At 41.4% G+C, this 20,410-nt stretch overlaps 1 protein-coding gene across 1 annotated transcript in view; it reads right to left on the reverse strand.

The window, feature by feature from the left end:
- Positions 1–312: 312 nt before the first annotated feature.
- gbe1b (glucan (1,4-alpha-), branching enzyme 1b) overlaps positions 313–20,410 on the reverse strand; it is a 94,262-nt gene continuing 74,164 nt past the window's right edge. Inside the window, exons 15-16 of the mRNA XM_030744335.1 lie at positions 12,400–12,517; positions 313–2,585 (exon numbers count right to left, since the gene is read on the reverse strand). Coding sequence (XP_030600195.1) covers positions 2,523–2,585; positions 12,400–12,517 — 181 coding nt within the window. The 3' untranslated portion in view covers positions 313–2,522. The remainder of the gene's footprint in view (positions 2,586–12,399; positions 12,518–20,410) is intronic.

A 20,410-nucleotide genomic window follows, 5' to 3' on the forward strand; every position in this document is an offset into this window, starting at 1 on the left:
AAACTCAATTAAAATGGATTTTAACAAAAGTATAATTAATCCCTTAGTTTGTTGGTGTGAAAAGCTGCAAGGTATCAAAGTTGTGCACACTATTGTGTATGACTGTGATATACAGTAGAATTTCTTGCAATTTGATACTTTTGTTTGAAAACAGAAGCACTTTATAAGAACAAACTGACTCAATATCAGGACTCTGAAAATCCAAAGAAATGTAAACACATCAGAATCTCCTTTTGGGACTTCACTTACCTTCAACTTATATCCAAATACAAAGAACTAATACCAAGAAACAACAGAAAATGTGATTGGAGGGTAACAATATTTCCATTTTTAATAGATTTGGTTGAAGGAATCAGAAAAACAAATAAGTCCCAGCAGTTTTGTACAGATTTGGGAGCTCAAATTGGTAGATGGATTTGACAGACAGGTGACAGTTTAAAATAAATACGATGACCTCCCAGACTGCACGTTTGTACCGCGTTACAGTATCTTGCTGCTGGAGCCTCCACATTTCCCCGAGCGTGCACTGGGACAGAATCAGTAGTCAGACAGCATGTGGAGTTCATTCACATTCTTGTGGTTTGACAGGGGCTGATTTATTATCATTAGTAATAATGAAAGAAATCTGCTGAAATTGTTACAGTATATCAGACATCAATTTTACTTTTGAGAAGAAATGCAGACAATTCATTTTGGCAGTGGTAAAGTGACAATGACATTGGGTCAGATGAGGGATGATTATACTCTCCAATTCAGTCTCATAACCTCGTCGTCTGAAATATATGCAGAGTGATCGTCTCTGCGCTGCTAGAAAGATGGAGAAAAGGCCTTTTTGAACACTTTTGATTTTACACAGAAAGAAATGACACGCTCATGACACTTTTGGCTACACACACACACGGGTGGTGCTGAAAATTAATGTGTTTTTTTTTCCAGCTGCATGGGACACACATCAAAACCTGCCATAAGCTACAATACGCGGCGGTTAAATGACCCTGAATCTGAAATAATGCTGCAGGTGAGGATGACAGAATCCCAGTATCAATGGCAGGAATTTGCTTTATCAAGTCATCTCGTTTCCCTTCTGCCGAGTGCTGATTTGATAAAACATGCAGAAAATGCTTAAAATGGACAGAAATGCACCTTTTTATACGGCAACTTTAAGGAGGAGGAGAAACAAGACCGCAGAACGACCGGAAGAAGGCCAAAAACATGTGATGACATTTTTACAGGTGAGTTCAGCAGTCACCTGTTGTGGTGGTTTAGTTAACTAATAACCATCTCTCATAGCAACTGTGATGGATTCTATAACAGAACGAGGAGCGCGGCTGCTCTTTGAGATTTTCAATCATCAACTGAGTTGCAACAAAAGTCACAGAAGTCGCAGCTAATTGGAAGAGGCACGTGCGGTGCTCTGCGTGAATTTAGGCCGCTCCTGTGTTTTTCTGGAATATTCCCAGAGGAATGCCTAATGAACACGGTGCACATAAATCATATCCTAGTAGTCAAGTGTGTGAGTCATCCTTGTCTTCCCTAACACAAAAGGACACACTGATCTTCAGCAGTTTGGCTCTTCCAGTCGATTGCGGCACGGCGTAACGTAAAATTCATAAACTGCTCTAATGTGATGTAGTGTGGGAGAAAACGATGCAATGTGTTACACAAAGTGGGGAAAATGGCCTAATTCAGCCAAATGTTGCTTGCGTATTATGCAACACACTGAACACTTCAAATTAAGTGATTTTATCAGTGCTTTAGCTGCAAATTAGTGGCTTAATAACTGAGCCATAAATAACCACTTAAATGCTCCCAGTAGCTGCATAAATTCAAACATTGCAACACAACGGTTTTACATACTCGTTAAAAAGTACAGTAATTCAAAGCAGTTTATTGCATTGTGCAAATTACAATATATTTTTATACCCACAATGTCCCACAGTGTAAATGAACAAAGACACAACAGCGGCGATTAAATAGCTCACCTGCACATTTTGATATTCAAGTCATCTCGCCTTCTCTGTGCAACTATAATGTTAGTTATATTTAAACACAAAATTAAAAGCCTACCGTGCTGTATTTAAACACACTCAACATTCCTGAGCTTGTATTATGTTTTAATAAATGAATCCTGGTTTTTATGCTGCTGCTTTCCTCTGACACAGTTGCTGTTCATGTATTTCAGATGATCTGTCAAATGCAAGAGTACCTATAAATGGCTGCTGGCTAGTGGTGGATGCACTCGGCAGGGTTTTGAATTTGAGCATCTAGCTGCTGGTTAGGCTGGACACTTCCCAAATGGACCAATCTGTGGTAAATGGGGTTACACGGCGTCTTAGGTTGCAGATGGTGTTTGAAAGCACACAGGCCTGCGATGCTATTTCCCCATTTAGAAAAAGGCTCAAACACAAAAAAGCAGGTTTGGGTGGTGTGCAAGGTTGACATTAAGATGAAGGTGATTGTTAACACTCAGTCTGAGTTTGGAATCCATTCTCAATCCCGATCTCTGTGGAGACAATCATCCTCTAATAACAGTAATCTATCTCCTCGTTGGCCAGGACAATAGCTGTTCTGCAGGGGATGTAGACCTGAGAGAGAAAGAGAAACACAGCAGCAGGGGAGAAAGTGGGGAGAAAAGTGAGATGACAGCTGAAGATTAATGACATTAACTAGATGTCTCAGTCATCCAGGTCATGGTAGTCTTGCGTGCTTGAAGAAAGAAAGAAAGAAAAAAAAAACGCAACTGGACTTCTTTAGGTTCGTGAGGACATTTCACCTCTCGTGCAAGAGGCAGTCTTGAGGGTCGTTGAGTCATCACACGAGCACAAGGATGCCCCGCGCGCATGTGACGACTTACACGATCCAAGGGGTTAAACACCCGGGACTCTGCAGTTGCCTTCTTTTCAAGCACTCGAGACTATATTAACAAGATCACCCAGTTTTCTTCAGGTTCATTCTTTTAAGTAGTGAGAAGTGAATTCAGAAGGTGGTGCCGTGACGGCCGGACACAATCTCACATTCAGGGTCGACGTGACGGCTAAACAAAGGGGAGCAGAATAGGGAAAAAAAGGAACGTGAGGAAGAGGACGGGATAGAATTATATTCACATATCAGCAGAAAGGGAACTCCAGATCAGCACCACAGTCTCGGTCGAAGACAACTGGGAGGAAAGTATATTTTAAGTGTGACAGAACTGCAGCTACACTGGGTGGCAGTGGTGTCAGCGATGAGGAGAGGTGTCTGCTTAAATCTGTCTCTGTGAAGTGGTGGACTACATCTGTCTAAAAACATATAATTAAATTTGCATTCTATTCAAAGCATGTGCATTGAACTGAACAATCTGCAAATGAGTCATCTTGCCAGAAGTGGAGGCGCACTCCCAAATTTTAATTTCTGAACTCTCTAATCAATGCAGTAGTTTCATCATCTCTAAACATTGGACTGTGAATCAAGTGGAAATCTGTAATGCTCTTCAGATATAATGTAATTCTAAAAGAATCTGAGTTCACCGGGCTAAAGAAGAAACATGTCGGGGAAAAAGAACAAACAGAGGGAAAAGACTTGAAATGCATATGTGTATATATATATATAGCACGAAAAAGGAGCTAATAAAGTCTTTGATCAATCCGTTTGATATTCGCAGTGTCATTTGGCAGCAAGAAGCCACCGTGTACCATTAGTCATTTCAGATTTATGCCAAAGGAAAAGCCGAGCAGGCATAAATGATGCTATATTTCCCAACAGAAATCTAAAAAAGCCAGCAGAGCTGTAAACAATTCAATCACCCCCTGAACTCTTCAAGTCGCCCCTCAGCATCAGTGGATCTCAGCTTACTGTGGATGTGCTTCTTTGGCAACAGTTTGCCACCGAGGGAGTGGAGCAGCCCGGCGCTGGAACACTGACACAGACACTGGTGACTAATTAAACAGTCACAGTGGGAGAGTCTCCATACAGAAGCGCCGCAGAGAGAAGGAAAGGCAGAATGAATCACTGCACCTGTTTAGACAAAAGCTACCACTGCGTCTAACCTGGAATATGTCAACAGCTTTTATTTCCACCAAACAGACAGAAATAGTGACAAATTATAAATGAATCTGTGAAAAAAAAAAAGGACCAGCAGATACTCTCAAGTGTTGGCACAGCAATTAGTGGAAGACATTCTAATTAGCATATTACTCCTTCCATCGTTAGGCACATACATACCTGACATACTGTTATGAACACACTGGAGACCAGAAAGCGAAAAATGCCATCAAATACTTCCTTTTATATGCATATATTTATAAATATAAATAAAATGCACAGCCGAACTAGACCTGCTTAAGTACTCATAACTAGCTAAAATGATGCAGAAATGACAGAAAACCTATTTAGCATTAATCTTTCCCGGCGTGATCAAATTTGTCACCGTCTGCTGAGACGTGACTGCCAGTGACCTTCAGAAGGTGTTGTGTTTGCATTGCAATACATATCATAGTTTAAACCTCTGAACAAAACGCCCTGACAATTATCCTCCATAACACTGAAACTCGTGAAAATTAAACTAAAACATATTCAGACAGTAACCTGACTCACCATCAAGACAGTCACATCCAGGACAAATTCATCTCATTCACCACTGACTTCAGGAGTTCAGGAGTAACCAGGACCACAAAAAGCGTGAATATATGTGAACACATGAAAAGTGGCCATAAAACCACAAACGCAACCGTGACCGTGATTTAGGTGAAGACCCATTAGGTGATCACTGGCACCTAACGGGTCGATGAGCTCATCGACCCTTCGCCGGATGAGCCAAAAATGTACCTAAATGAGGAAACGCAGTCCAGGAACGAGCTGAGCAAAAACATAAAACTAAAAATCAAAAACTAATGACAGCACATCCGGCCAATGCACACATGCTGCTGCTCGTTGCAGCAATGCATGGGAACTGCAAAGGAAAGGACACAATAATACACAATATGACAATATTTTGTTTGTGAGGTACTGAATTAGAAAGAAAAAAAAAAGCTTGGCTGTTTGTCCTTTCTTGACTTCTTCTGTGGTGAACTCTGCCTTATAGCTCACATGTGAGAATTTGGATTCTGCAGGACAGACTCCAGCCTTTGGGCTAATACTAAATCTGATCAATGTTCAAACACGCTGATAAAGGATTCATGAGCTGCTTCACAGGAACATATCATCCACCCTGTCTCCAGACCCCAGCGCACAGCTAGAGGACTGCCCTGACTATAGGCTATCGGTGCACTTTAACTCTCCAGACATGTCTCTGTTTGGCTCCATTACTCACTTAACAAGTATCAACTCCCTGTAAACACTTGTGTACATGTAAGTTGTACTTTAGGCCAAGTCCAAGGATCTGACAGGGTAACAAAACAAACCTGACTTGGATGAGTAACTGAACCGAAGACCTAAAGAATTATACCTGACTCTGTTTACAGCTAAGGCTCCAATTTGTAGATTATTTTCAAGAGAAATGTGAACATCACGCTAAGCAGCATCATTTCTGAAAGACAGCTGTATTGATATTTAGTACTTCATCTGTATATCTCTATATACATTTATCAAGAGAGCTGCATCGCTAGAGCCTTCAAATACAAATGCTACCCTTAAGATTATCTGCAGACCCCTGCTTTAAACAGCCTTTGAGTGAATTGTTCAACATACACTCAGTAGTCACTTTGTTAGTTACAACTTGCTGGAGCAGGAGAGTGCGATATACGAACCAGTCCATTTCCCATGTTAATCTCCCATTCTACCAAATCCCAAAGCTGCTCTATTGGACTGAAATCTGGTGACTCTGGAGGCCATTTGAGTGCAGTGAACTCAAATGAGTCATAAAGGGACGGACATGGTCAGCAGCAACACTCGGGTAGGCTGTGGTGTTTAAACTGTGCTCGGTTGCTGCTGATGGGCCCAGAGCGTGCCAAGAAAACAGACCCCACACATTACACCACCACCACCACCACCTCCTCCAGCATCGCTCACACAAAGCAGGACGGATTCATACTTTCACGTTGTTTATGTCGACGTCTGACCCCCACCGTGTCGCAGCAGAGTTTCCGGGACTCAGTGTGGTCTTCTGCTGCTGTAGCCCTTCTGCACCTTTGATATAACGAGTGGCCGCTGTTGCCTTCCTGTCGGCTTGAAGCAGTCCGGCTACTGTCCTCTAACCTCTGGCATCAATGAGGCTTTTTTGCCAGACAGCTGCCGCTCGCGGAATATTTCAGACCAGTCTATGTAAACAATAGAGACGGTCGTGTGGGACAGTGTATGTAATTTGTCAACAGTTATTGTAACATTTTTGTTTAAAATGACAAAATTTGAGCCGAGAGTGGTCTTCAAGGACATATTCATCATATAACTGTAACGCGCACAGTTCAGAAAAAATAGATACATACATAGATATTTATATGTAAAAGTGTTAAGTAGGTCCCCCTTATGCCGTGTCACAGTTTCTGTTAGTTCCTACTTGCTCATCAACATCAGGTGTTAGATCTCACTGATGGAAACGTACATCTTTTGATCATTTGCCACAAGCTCGCTCTGCTCTCTTATTTCCCTTTTTCATTTCAGCTTAATTTCTTTTTTGTGAAACTGTCAAAGACGACAACCCCTTTGAAGCACACAAAGTTTATCAAAAGGTTCTGATGCGGCTAATTATTCACCAGCGTTTCTTAGCATTACATCTCTGACATTATAACACCCAAACAAAACTGCGCGTGTGACGCGTACCCGAAGGGGGTCATCTATAATAAGTTTCTTCTCTTGGGGAAATTTTATTCTGTGACTGTTTAAAATGTGTCCTGCTAAATGAATGAGCTCTAAATGTTCAGCAGCGGCACTTCTTGATGTACGCGATTCCCATGAAAAGCCTGCTGAGGATACCAGGGTGTCATTTTATGTTATTTTTTTATCTGCATAAGCAGCTTCATGGCAGGCTGTTCAAACAGTCGCTCTTTTCACAATGTGGATAAAATTAAATACGGCTGATTACACACACACGCTTTTAAAGATGTCCCACATGTTAAACAGAGAAGTACTTTTATATTTTATACGACAAATATGTGCCATTTAAATATGCACAATTTAAACAGTCCTGTTGTCTGCGGGAAAGCTTTAAGGACTTACATGACGATACTTTAAAAAAATAAAAAACTATGAATAGTATTTGTTTATCATTTAAGTTCATGCAAGCTGTAGTAAAGTAACAGGAAACCCCCGATGAAATTAGTATTTGGTGCATGGAAATTAAATGTAAAAGAGATGTGCAAAGTTCTTTAAAGGTGCAGGACATGCAAGTCCTGAATAGATGGATGCAGGCGCCGCCTCTCTTCATGATGTGAGCCGTGCAGGATACACTATTCTTTTATGAATCTGTCTGACATCATCTGTCTGCAGAATGAATTTTGGAACCAGTAAGAAGCCTCCTTCATGGTATTGCTTGTTGCATTAAAAAAAACGAAAAAACAAACAAACTGTAAAACCAGTTCTGACCTTTGGCAAAATGCAGAAATGCTTCACTGTTTCCTTGAGGCACTCATCCTCAGAGTGCTTTCAAGCTTTTTGGTGGAGAAACAAAGCTTTTTTTTTTTGTTTCCACATCAGAGGAATGGCCTTTTTGGAAAAAAAAAATTCTTCTATAAAGACCAGGTCTGATCCTGACTGTACATGGATGCAGTAAAGTCAGTTTTCTGCCAGTTTTGAAGTGATGGCAATCTTATGCATTGCAGTTTTGAAAAAAAAAAAATGCACTCAGTTAACCTGGCTAATGTTTCTGCTCCTCAGTGTTGCCTGCTTCTTTGTGCTTCTGCAAACAGCTTGTGTCCTGCTACTTTTTAGTACAGCTGTCCCTAACAAAAGGCTATTTATCCTGCATGGCAATACCTTATTAAGATGGCATATAACTTACAAATATACTGTATGATGAAAAAGGGGTCAGACCGGAAGGGCTAAAGAGATGCCGAATGATAAGAGTCCAGGACCAGATTTGTAGACACAGGGCGCTACAGTCACACGGTGCTCCTCACAACCCAACATGTTACCAGGATGCAGAAGACTCAGGCTTAATCCAATTATGTGCATTCTCAGTCTGAGGTGTGATGCGTTCTTGGAGGATATGAGAGTTTATTATCACACTGTAACGAGAAAGCTGGAGAACTGACAGACCCATTAAAAAGACAGGAGAAACCAAGTTTGTGCAGACTTTGAAAGCAAAAGTTGTTAAATAAAACATGGATGGTGTGGGCACCTCTCGCAGCCCCCACAGAGGCTCTTGTCTGATTATTCTTGTCATAACCAGGTAGGTGTGAGGAGGAGGAGGAGAAAAGCATCTTTATGCAAGACTACAGTCTCGCTGTGCAATCTCTACGAAGGAGCCTATAAAGGATATACAGTATGAAGGGTCCCCGCTTGCCTTCTTCCTCCCTCTCTGTCGGCGCCATCCCTCTCACTTCCTTTCATTCCCCATTAATCTATGATGGTGCCAAAATTAGCAGATGACTTGTTAACTAAACTTCACATTTTGGCCAAGAGGGATGTGGGTGAAGCAGCAGTGTTTGAATTAATAAGAGTTAGAAAAGATTTAAGAGATTGTGGAATTTTGCGTCCTTAACTGATGAAACCTAAGTTAATACGATGGAGGATCACTGTCTGCGTGAAAGAAGAAGAGGCTTTTAAACCGGGGTCGACAGAATCTTAAATAAAGCTGAATTGATGCTCTTAATAGTAGCGCGAGCTTTGCCAAACACATTTTTGATGCATTAAAGTGCTCCGTCCAACTCTTAATATCGAGTAATATCCTCTATCCATTAACTGCAACACTTTCAGTATTGATCTGAGGAAGTTCAAGCGGAGTTCAGATACACAAACACCTCATCAGGTGCTACGTCAACTCTGGTACCGAGTGAGAGGACTTAAGTACTGCCTCAAAATGTTTAATCTAATAAACGCAGTGAAGAAAAAACACACACACACACACACACAGAAGGAGATGATGACTCTGCAGACCACTTCACAGACATCACTGTCCTCATGCATTAATTGGATTCATTAGCATAAGATGTAGCATGCAATCAGTCGTGCACATTTGAGGCGTCTGCGGTGATGCTCGCTTAATTTATTCCTGACTTTATTAATAAACATCTTATTGGCTTTCAGCATTTTAATAAAGAAAAAAAAAACATCAGGAAAATAAAAAGGAAGGCAAACAAGAGGAAGATCCTCGAGCACCCTGCTTAAAATGCATATCAGTGTTTCTTTCTATATTTCAAGGACAGACTTATTTCATGGTATTAGCCTTAAGCAGTCTTCATGATGGAAGCCCAGTGGTTCGTTCTCCCAGACATTTTTCTCCCCTCCATGATGCCGCGCAAGCTTAAGTGGTGCGCACATGAAAAAGGTAAGTTCTAGCACCATGAATAATGCACATTGTTTGCTGTGAAATGTGAAAGAGCCGTAGATATCAGATTCACATAACGTTCACTGACTCCAGGAGAGCTGCCAGCATGAGCAGAGTGAATGCATAGCAGCCAAATATGATATGCACAAACAAAGCTGAGCACTGTGGAGACCCCAAACAACAGGAACTGGCCCCTGGTGGGGATCTAGCCTTTATTTATTTATTTTTAGATGTAGAACTATATTTTCTTGATAGTGTATTAAATATTGTATTAAAAAAAATAATCACGCTAATCAACAAGATACTAAATTATATTGGTGTTGTTAAGCTGAGAGTCCCAGACCAGGGAAACTGTGGCTTTTTGCCAGAACAAGCAGCCCTCTTTCATCCCAGCACACTTAAACCTCATTAGAAAGGCTTCGAAAGATCCTCTCACTACAAAACCCATTTCAGGCTAATTAAAATGATTTGTGAAATTAAACATAAAACATGAAAGGACAAAACATGAGCACGCAGACAGCTTTTCATCGCATTTTGTATGCAGTTGCAAAATGTCCCTGCACCCCCCCCCTACACACACACACACTAAACTGTAAAACCAAACATAATGCAGGTAATTTCTGTCATCCCATGGTTTTACAGTGCTTTACTATGTTTTGCAGACGATAAAATAAATATAAAATATATATAAAATATTGCAAGTTCTCCAAAGAAATTAAAGTTTTTCTCTCCAGTCTCATCGTACATCCTGTATAATGACAATAAAAGCATTCTATTCAATTGCCATCTAACAGTAGCCGACATTTGAGCCACGGGTGAATGTCCCACACTCCAGATGAAGAAAGCTCAGGCCACAGACCCCCACAGCGTTTAATCAATCCTTGACACATTTATTCAAAATCAGTTTCATTTTGTGTGTTTCACCTGGTCATCTGCGCCCCACCTGCAGTGCATTTTCTTCTGCTTATCTGGGGCCGGGTCGCGGGAGCAGCAGCCTAAGCCGAGACACCCAGACCTCCTTCTCTCCAGCCACCTCCTCCAGGTCCTCGGGGGGGACTCCATGGCGTTCCCAGGGTAGCCGAGTGATATAACCTCTCCAGCGTGTCCTGGGTCTGCCTCGGGGCCTCCTCCCGGTCGGACATGCCCAGAACACCGCGCCCAGGAGGCATCCTAGTCAGATGCCTGGGCCACCTTATCTGGCTCCTTTCTATGTAGAGGAGCAGCGGCTCTACTCTGAACCCCTCCCAAGTGGCTGCACTCCTCACCCTATCTCTAAGGGAGAGGCCAGCCACCCTTCAGAGGAAGCTCATTTCTGCCGCTTGTATTTGCAATCTCGTTCTTTCGGTCACTACCCAAAGCTCATTACCATAGGTGAGGGTATGGATGTAGATCGATCGGTAAATCGACAGCTTCGCTTTTATGCTCAGCTCCCTCTTCACCACGACAGACCGGTGCAGCGTCCGCATCACTGCAGATGCAGCCCCGAGCCATCAGTTAGTCTCCCGTCACTCATAAAAAAAGATACTTGAACTCCTCCATCTGGGGCAGCAACTGGTCCCTGACCAGGAGAGGGCACTCCACCCTTTTCCGGCTGAGGACCACAGCCTCAGACTTAGAGGTGCTGATTCTCATGCCGGCCGCTTCACACTCGGCTGTGAACCGTTCCACTGCGAGCTGGAGGCCACCACTCGATGAAGCCAACAGGACCGCATCATCCGCAAAGAGCAGAGACGAGATTCTGAGGCCACGGAGGTGGAAGCCTTGTGCCACCTGGTTACGCCTAGAAATTCTGTCCATAACAATTATGAACAGACTCGGTGACAAAGGGCAGCCCTGATGGAGTCCAACACCCATCTTGTTAACATACTCGCATGGTAGAGTTTTAAATTTCATCTGTGGACGTGGTGCTAAAGCTGAGAAGTCTTCCTCAACTTCCCCAATTGTGTCTATTTTCCAGAGGGCCAAACGATCACAAACACTCAGAGCTGGGTTTTCACCTTTGACCCTTACATACAGAGACATACCCATGACACAGTATTGTTCAGCCTGTTCGTGCCATTGATAAACTGATCTACTTAATCACATTGAGAAAAACTTGTGATTAAGTGTATGAGTGGTAGGTGCTGTTTATTTGGTAAAAATGGGTCATTTTAACCTGTTGCTAGGTGGGTGCTAGGCAACACGATGACTTGATAATATATCATGTCTAATTCAGCTGTTCTGGATATAAATGAGACGCTACGGTCATGAAATGAAAATGAAAGGATGCTTTCATAAAGTTTTGTAGGTGCCTAAATGCTAAAAAAGAGGCCAGTTTTAGCCCATTGCTGATGATGTCATAACAGCCGATACAGATAAGACCCTCCAGGGGCCTACGGTAAGATGCACCTGTGTGCCAAGTTACTCATCGTGTGATTGTGTAAGTGCTGGCAGCCAAAGAAAGACACAAACAGAGAGATTTTGTGTATTACAGAGAGATATAATTCACAGGAGGAGAAGAAGAAATTCAGCACTTTGTGTTCTTGAAACTGCTTTTTTTTGGGGGGGGGGGGGGGGGGTTGCACTTTTGTAATATTTGTTATACTTTTGTAATAAAAGCAACTGATGTGAGACAAGTGACTTTGTAATGCTACGAGCTAAATTAATTTGGTAACAACAACAAAGAAGAATGTTTGTCTCCTTCTCTCATCACCCACCCACAACTCCTTTTGATGTTTTTCAGCTGTGGGCAACTTCTCCATTAGCCTACATATGTGCACTGCATTGTGGGACAATAGTGCCTATCAACAGCACACTCAAAAGTGATTTAGTATGCGCGCTGACATTTCTGAGTAATGCTTAATTTTGTCAAGTCTTTCAGCACGAATGTACAACAACCTCCAAAACGGTGACGGTGGTGCAGCATAGGTTATTAGAAAAGTGGTCTAGAGACTGCAATTGTAGTCTGCTCTACATCTAGATATAAGATATAAGTCACTGAATGTGATGCCGCAGGTATTTACCTGAAGGGAGTTGGAGCGGCCATTGAAGGGTTCAGGCTGTGTGAAGAACTCTGTGTTGGGGTCCAGCCGTCCGTGACCTCCATACTGAGCCGCATCTGAATCCAGCTTGATTTTGTATCTGGCAAAGATTGAGGTTAAGGCACAACAGCAGTGGGAAACTAGCTTATGAGATTGAAGACCTAAGAAGCGCAGGAGGAGTTTTAGCACAGGTGCTTTTGGTGTGCAGATTTGGTTCGGCAGTGCTCAGCTGGTTTATACTCATTGAAATCCTCACATCCATCAGCCCTTCTCTCTTCCTCGCAGCACAGCAAAGTGACAGCGCGCAGCCCGAACAGATGAGGACAACGCTGCCTGAAATTAACATAAACAGAGAAGTGATTCACCGCGGCTCAACCATCCAGCCCGCATCTCTGATTTATCCAATTCACTGCATCAATAATGAATTTAATAATTAAAAAGAAAGTGATCCAAATGGGTGACAACAGATACACAGCAGAGATCATAAAAGAATATTCTCTCCTCCTCTTGGACTTGTTCATAGTCTGTTGTTTTACAACTTGACAAGAGAAAAAGACTGATTCGAGTCAAGAACTCAGCAAATCACCACAGACTCGTCTAAATACTGCAAAATAATATTCAGTCAGCCAAGGTGTTCAAGCCCACTCAGGTTAGTATTTAGCAGATGTACATGTTTAAATCTGAGACTAGCCAAACAAACACTGCAATCAGTTCTCATTTTTAGCATACGAGCACTGTATATGGAAGATAAAGCTTATCTTTTATATATTTTTTGATGATTTTCCAAAAAAAGAAGTCCCAGTGAGTCCTGCCTAGTCATAAAAAAAAAAAAAAAAATGATGAGCGCCACAGAGGGTGAGGGGATGTGGTGGTTCAAGCACCAATTTCCATAAAGAAATAGTCAAAAAGGAAAATGTAAACATCTGTGTCGACGTTTACAAGAGCTGCAGGTAGCGCATGTATGGATGCATGGATGCTGCATCCCTGTGATGCCACCTTTACCTTCTTTTAGCACACTCTCCCCGCTGTCCTTGTGAAATAAAAGGACTCAGACACTGAATAACACCATGAAATCTGCACGGCTCTTAAAAACAAACCAATGCAGAAGGACACTGGATGAAATAAAATACGCAAGTCGTGTTATGTGCTCAGTATAGATTCACATTTTTGCAGAAGTGCAACATCAAATTGATAACATGAGTAATTATGGCCTTCAGCTGTGGGAAATCTAGAATACTGCCTAATGTGAGGCTGATATTGTTAAAGAGCCAGAATCAGCCTTCCAGGGAGAGTTTTAGAAAAGCCCTCCTTTATTTCTTAAACTGCTTGACGTGAGCACGATGCCCGTGTTGTTACTTTACAAAAAATAAAAACTGAGAAAGGATGGGTGTCAGAATTAGTTGCAGGGCTGTTATTAATGTCAGAGAATTTTTTTTTAAAAACTGGATTTAAAAATGAAAGAAAGTGCACTTTGACAAACATATAAATGTATAGTACATACAGTACTGTGCAAAAGTATTGAGTCAACCTTCATTTCTTTTTATTTTGCTTCCAAGGAGCCAGACTTCACTTCACTGAAGTCTCATCAGACATGCTCTCAATGGAAGGGTGGCTGTCGAGAAGTCTGAGGCGTGTCTAATTACACAGGAACTGGCAACGGGTCTTATGGAGTGATGAATCCAAATTTCAAATTTTTGGTTCAAATCATAATCAGTGCGTACAGGGGAGGTCAGGAGAGAGGTACAGCAGTAAGTATCTGCAGGCTAGACATGCTTCCAATGCAGTAAAAGAATCCCTGGATGGAAAAACACACAGTGCGACACTAGCAGTCGTGGATTGGCCCCCCCCAGAGCCCGGACCTCAACATTACAGAAGCAGCGTGGGATCATCTCAGCACAGAGAGGGAACTGAACAAAAGGAAGAAGCATCCAAAGAAGAGCTCTGAATGCCCTCTAAGAAGCTTGGAGAACTATTCCTGAAGACTACTTCAGTGCAACAGCCTTGCTCAGTACTGTATTTCTAATCTAAAAACTTCCCACCAGTCAATAATGCTCGGTCGCCATCATGTCCATGCTGATGTAAAGACCTGCAAACATCCGTGCTGCACATTAAACAATCGTGTATCTCAGGATTGGGAACTATAAAGAGTCGAACTACAACAGGAGAACGGGATAAACATGCAAACAACCCCTTAATTAGCTGGCTGAATAATCACCTTATCTACCCAGAGGCGACATTCCCGAGTTTTAGCATGATGCTCAAACGCTGCCTCGTTCAGCCCTGAAAAATTCTGCTTGTCTGCTTTGATAGTGATGATTAAAAAGAAGTTCTCCTCTGTGCATTGTTTCTGCTCCAGAGAAAGATCCCTTCCTCCACACCTCCTCTGCTCAACTTGCCACTATGGTGATTTATTGACAGAGCAAACTCATTCTGCAAAAGGAGGCTTTGCAATACCCATCTAAAAAAAAACAAACCCAAAAAACAGAAATATTCTCTCAGGCACTATAATGCTTCTGGGAAACTGGATACATGATGTGATGTGTGAAACTTTAATCTTTCTAATACAAATAATGCAAAAAAACTTCCCAACTGAGTGAATGTAATAAGGTTGCGAACTGTAAATATTCCAATAGGATGTTTCAGAACAGATTTGGAGCGCGAGCAGCACTGCAGTGCTCCTTCCTTCCTTCCATATATACACACCGTATGTGTTTCTATGGCACAGAGTGCATGCTGGAAATGGTTCGCAGGTCTCTGGCAAATTTCTCTGAAAGGAGGTGAAAACTGGCACAAATTGGTAGTTGGATGCTTTGAGCGATTACATCTTTGTTAGTGGCTGCAGATGGCGGCAACAACAGCTTACAGTACTGTAATCAATACAGCCTGTGTGAATAAAGGAGAAGATTAAAGAACACAATCAATTTTGCCCAATGAGCAGAAAGGCAGTCTGAAGCTAGACGATTCGAGTCATTGATGACCTGAAAACAATCTTGGCATGGCCACGATCGCAGATCACACCACCACTTAGTTTCTCCATCAACTCACCCCCCCCCCCCCCAAAAAAAAAAAAAACATATGAAAGTAATAGCACCCCAGTGAGGGTAAACAAGAGCAGAGCGAGCGGCATGGGCACATCTGGAGAATGTGGCACGGCCTTGTAAGCCTCCTAAATATCCTGCCTTTTTCAGAGTCGATTTTTACCCGGCTTGCCGCTCAGCTGGTGCAAGTTTCATCAGAGTGGAAGAAATGATTCCTTTGTGACGGAAAATGTTGAGGCAGCTTGAGCCAACTGATGCAAAGAGGAAGCTTTAAAGAATATTGCTATAAAATAAAAATAAAACGCATTTAAATTCTATCACTTCATATATAAAAAAGTATGATTTAAAGGTTTTTTTTTGTTTTTTTAAATTTACAGCTTAGTTTCATTTTTACACTTTGAGGTGATCCAAAAATATCTTTGTCATACTTTTTGTTGAGGTGGCAAAGATTAGTTTTAATTTAAAAATTAAATTACATATTTGCATAGAAAATGTGCTGTTCCTGAGTCAGATTAGTTACATTTAAACAAACATGTTTGTACTCAGAGTATTTTTCCCTTTTCTTATCTAGAAGTGTAGCTTTGTATGTAAATAAACATAATATTCATAATATTCCAATGTACATTTCTGGGTTCATTTTTCATGATTAGCTTGGTTAAAGATTATTGAATAACGGTGATTTCGGATAACAGAACTGGACTTTATGAACACCTTAAATAAGTGAGATTAAATGACAAAGGATTTGCTGTCTTTAGCTGCAGATTATTGTTCGTGCACCTGGTAGCTGATTTATGTATTCCTATCAGTGTACCTGGTACTGCAGATAGCACCTTAAAAGGCAGTGCCATACTAATATCATACATGTTATAGAGCTTTAGTGGGATGCAGATTGGGCCGAGGTTTATTTAGATAATTTGGTCAAACCGTTTGTTTACAGCCTCTCTTATCGTCCGCCTGCTCACGTTTCTTGCCTCAACATACTTTTGATAATAATCAGTCTGTTTCCAGAACTCAGGGATTACCTTACTGAGTACAATGCTATCATAAACGTGAGAAACGACAGCCAACAGTACAAAAATAAAACCCAAGGAGTTTAACTCGCCTTTAATGCCTGAAATAAAGCAGCTCCTCTATCTGTCTACAGCATTTGAACATCTTCTGGAATCAGAGATTAGGCCTCTGGACTGATGAGGATGTCTGTGGATGATATCTGTTAGAGTTACGACCTAATGGAACACCACGCAGCCACATCTCCATTTATCTTACAGCAGTCTGCGAAGAGCTGCATTAAAAAGAAATGGATGAACATTTGCTTTTTTTTTTTCCCCAGAAACCTCACCTGGAATATTATAGATAATATCAGAGCACGTTATTTTCACTCATGCATAGTTAGTCAGTTAGTGTCACTACACCTGTAGTTGAATTATCCCAAATGGCATTCTGGGAGCAGCTCAGACAGGAAAGTAAAATGATGACCTGACACAATCGCAACTGCCTATTGGCACAGTGTAAATCAAAGACCAATCAGCCCTGTCAGCTACAGCTTTCATGACAGGATCCAACCGGGATTTCAAATACTCTAACCAGCCAGATAAAGACCACTGCCTGAAGAAGGTGTCCACCACGATTCGGAGAGAAAATAATAAAAATCACCGACGGCTTGAGTGCCTGTCGAAAAACCTGACATTGACTGCATTTTAATGGGCAACAATTTTTTTAGGTGAGGTGCCTCACTTTACTTTCACTGCTGTTCTTAGAGGGAAACAAACACACGTTCCAAAGAGAACAATTAAAAGAAGCAGGTCTAAGAAATATGAAGAGGACGAACGGCTCGAATATGGAGGGATTACTATAGCGCAGAATTTCAGTTTTGCATCGTATCTCAGAGAATAAAACTGTTACACTGTTGCTGCTACATTGACAACTATTTTCCAGTGTTCAGTTGTGCTGACGAGTTATTCAGACCTGGTGATATCTTTGCTATTAAGGCAACATTGTGCTTATTTTTTAACTGATAACATAATTATGGAAGACGCCAGAATAAACACCTGAAAATCTATTTAAATGCTTTGCAATCACGCAACATGAGATGGAGGCCAAAAGAAGGTAACATTTTTTTTTTTTTTTTGCTAGAGAGGGGCATCCTCTGATGTAATACGGTACTTGCTGTATTGCCAAAGGAAATGACATCCTGTATTGGATCAATTTTCAGTGGTGCACAGCATGGTCACCTGCATCTAGCTATTATTTCCAGATACAGCAGTGGTGCAGAGCTCCACCGTGACATCCCTGACCCTCACACAGGTAGAAGAAAGTTTAAGTATATGACGGCTGAGTGTAATGAAAAAGCACTTTTGGACTCTTTGAGCTCGTCTTGTTTACCTCCTCTGCCTCTGAGTGGCACTTTCATCTGTCTTCTAGCCTAATTGGATCCTCTGCACACATTCCCATCGGAGGATCTGCATCTCCTCATACACACGGCACATTTACCTTCCTCACACACACAGCACATTTGCCTTTATGTGTTTACCGCCTCGCTGTATAATGACAGGCAAAGCTTTGCCCTCACATTTATTTGCATTTCCTCTCAACCCACCCAGTGTCTGAGGCCTCTCCTTAAACATCAAAAGAAGCACCAGGAGGAAAAGATGTGGTTGCATCTAAATGAAAATAAACCCTCAAAAACGATGTTACCGACACTGTGAAGCAAGGCTATTAGTGCTGTGCCCAAGATTCACCCGATCAAGGCAGAGTAAAAACACAAGGCATCGCTGCACATCAAACGAGCTCACAATTAAAAGATGATATTAAAATATTAGAGGTTACTTCTCTTGGTTTTTAATCATCACATAAACTTGATTAATGTTTTGTCTCAATATTCACATTTGATAGCGTGCTCATTAACACCTAGAATAGATAGGAACCGTTCTTTGGTGGGATTGCAACCGCATTTTTTTATGCTACGACAATGACAATGTAACCTAAACATTTACTGTATGTAACTATATATGATAATTACAAATAACACAATTAGGCATAATAATTCCCACTGAAATGATTTTGATTGTGATAATGTCACATCTGTTATGCTGTTTTCATTTATGATATTCTATTACAGTTTGACAGAGTTTCATTATTTCACTTATTGGCCAGAGGCAACCACTTATCCATCTAAATAAAAGAAAAACGATGCAGAAATAATAGGAATAACTCCTGTTTAAAAACCCTCGACGTCAGCCAATCGAATCATTACCATCTGAGACAGAATTTCTCATGTGTAATAATCCGAACTGCTGGCATCCAGAGAAAACCACCAAACTCCGTCTCGCGTTTTGACTCACCATCAAATTATTTAAGTCGTAGCTGGAAATGCATCACAGCTTCATATCCGTCCGGGAAGCCGTTGGTGTGAGCTACAGTGGGCCTCATAAGGGAGCGATGTCCGTTATAATAAATACAAATCTGTCAGCTTCCTGTCCCCCGCTCACATTCCTGATCATTAAGCCTGCTGTAATCACAACTGTGGGACTCATTAAATTTCTGACAGCTAGTGCTGCTAAAGAGAATGCTTTCTGAATCACTGGGCTCTGCTATTACTTCTCTCTAATAGCATAACAACACTACTATAAACAACCGACTCATATTCCCCTCAACAGCAACTGCTAAAATTATATCAAGAAAAGTCCTAGCTCTAGAGAAAACACTGCCATTAAAGCTGCGGGTCTTTACAAGATACATTTAATTTTAACAAGTCTGATCCACTAAAATCAAGTCTGATCCACTAAAATCTTTTCATACCAAATGCACTTATTGGAGTTTTATGTAGAGCCATGTTGAGCTTCATTGTCAGCAGTGAAGATTAAACAGTTTATGATTAATCTTAAACTCATTCAGCTCATTCATTCATTCATTCAATTCAATTCAATTCAATTCAATTTTATTTATATAGCACCAAATCACAACAAACTGTCGCCTCAAGGTGCTTTGTATTGTGGGTAAAGACCCTACAATAATACAGAGAAAACCCAACAGTCAAAACGATCCCCTATGAGCAGCACTTGGCGACAGTGGAAAGGAAAAACTCCCTTTTAACAGGAAGAAACCTCCAGCAGAACCAGGCTCAGGGAGGGGCAGTCATCTGCCGCGACCGGTTGGGCTGAGGGGAGAGAAAGACATGCTGTGGAAGAGAGCCAGAGATTAATATCAATTAATGATTAAATGCAGAGTGGAGTATAAACAACGTAAATAAGGTGAATGAGAAACAGTGCATTATGTGAACCCCCCAGCAGACTAGGCCTATAGCAGCATAACTAAGGGATGGTTCAGGGTCACCTGATCCAGCCCTAACTATAAGCTTTATCATAAAGGAAAGTTTTAAGCCTAATCTTAAAAATAGAGAGGGTGTCTGTCTCCCGAATCCAAGCTGGAAGCTGGTTCCACAGAAGAGGCGCCTGAAAGCTGAAGGCTCTGCCTCCCATTCTACTCTTAAGTATCCGAGGAACCACAAGTAAGCCAGCAGTCTGAGAGCGAAGTGCTCTGTTGGGGTGATATGGTACTATGAGGTCTTTGAGATAAGATGGTGCCTGATTATTCAAGACCTTGTATGTGAGGAGAAGAATTTTAAATTCTATTCTAGATTTAACAGGGAGCCAATGAAGAGAAGCCAATATGGGAGAAATATGCTCTCTCTTTCTAGTCCCTGTCAGGACTCTAGCTGCAGCATTTTGGATCAGCTGAAGGCTTTTCAGGAAGCTTTTAGGACAGCCTGATAATAATGAATTACAATAATCCAGCCTAGAAGTAATAAATGCATGAATGAGCTTTTCAGCATCACTCTGAGAAAGGATGTTTCTAATTTTAGAAATATTGCGCAAATGCAAAAAAGCGGTCCTACATATTTGTTTAATATGTGCATTGAAGGACATATCCTGGTCAAAAATGACTCCAAGATTTCT

The sequence above is a fragment of the Archocentrus centrarchus genome, chromosome 13 (genome assembly GCF_007364275.1).
Source record: "Archocentrus centrarchus isolate MPI-CPG fArcCen1 chromosome 13, fArcCen1, whole genome shotgun sequence".
Taxonomy (NCBI): domain Eukaryota; kingdom Metazoa; phylum Chordata; class Actinopteri; order Cichliformes; family Cichlidae; genus Archocentrus; species Archocentrus centrarchus.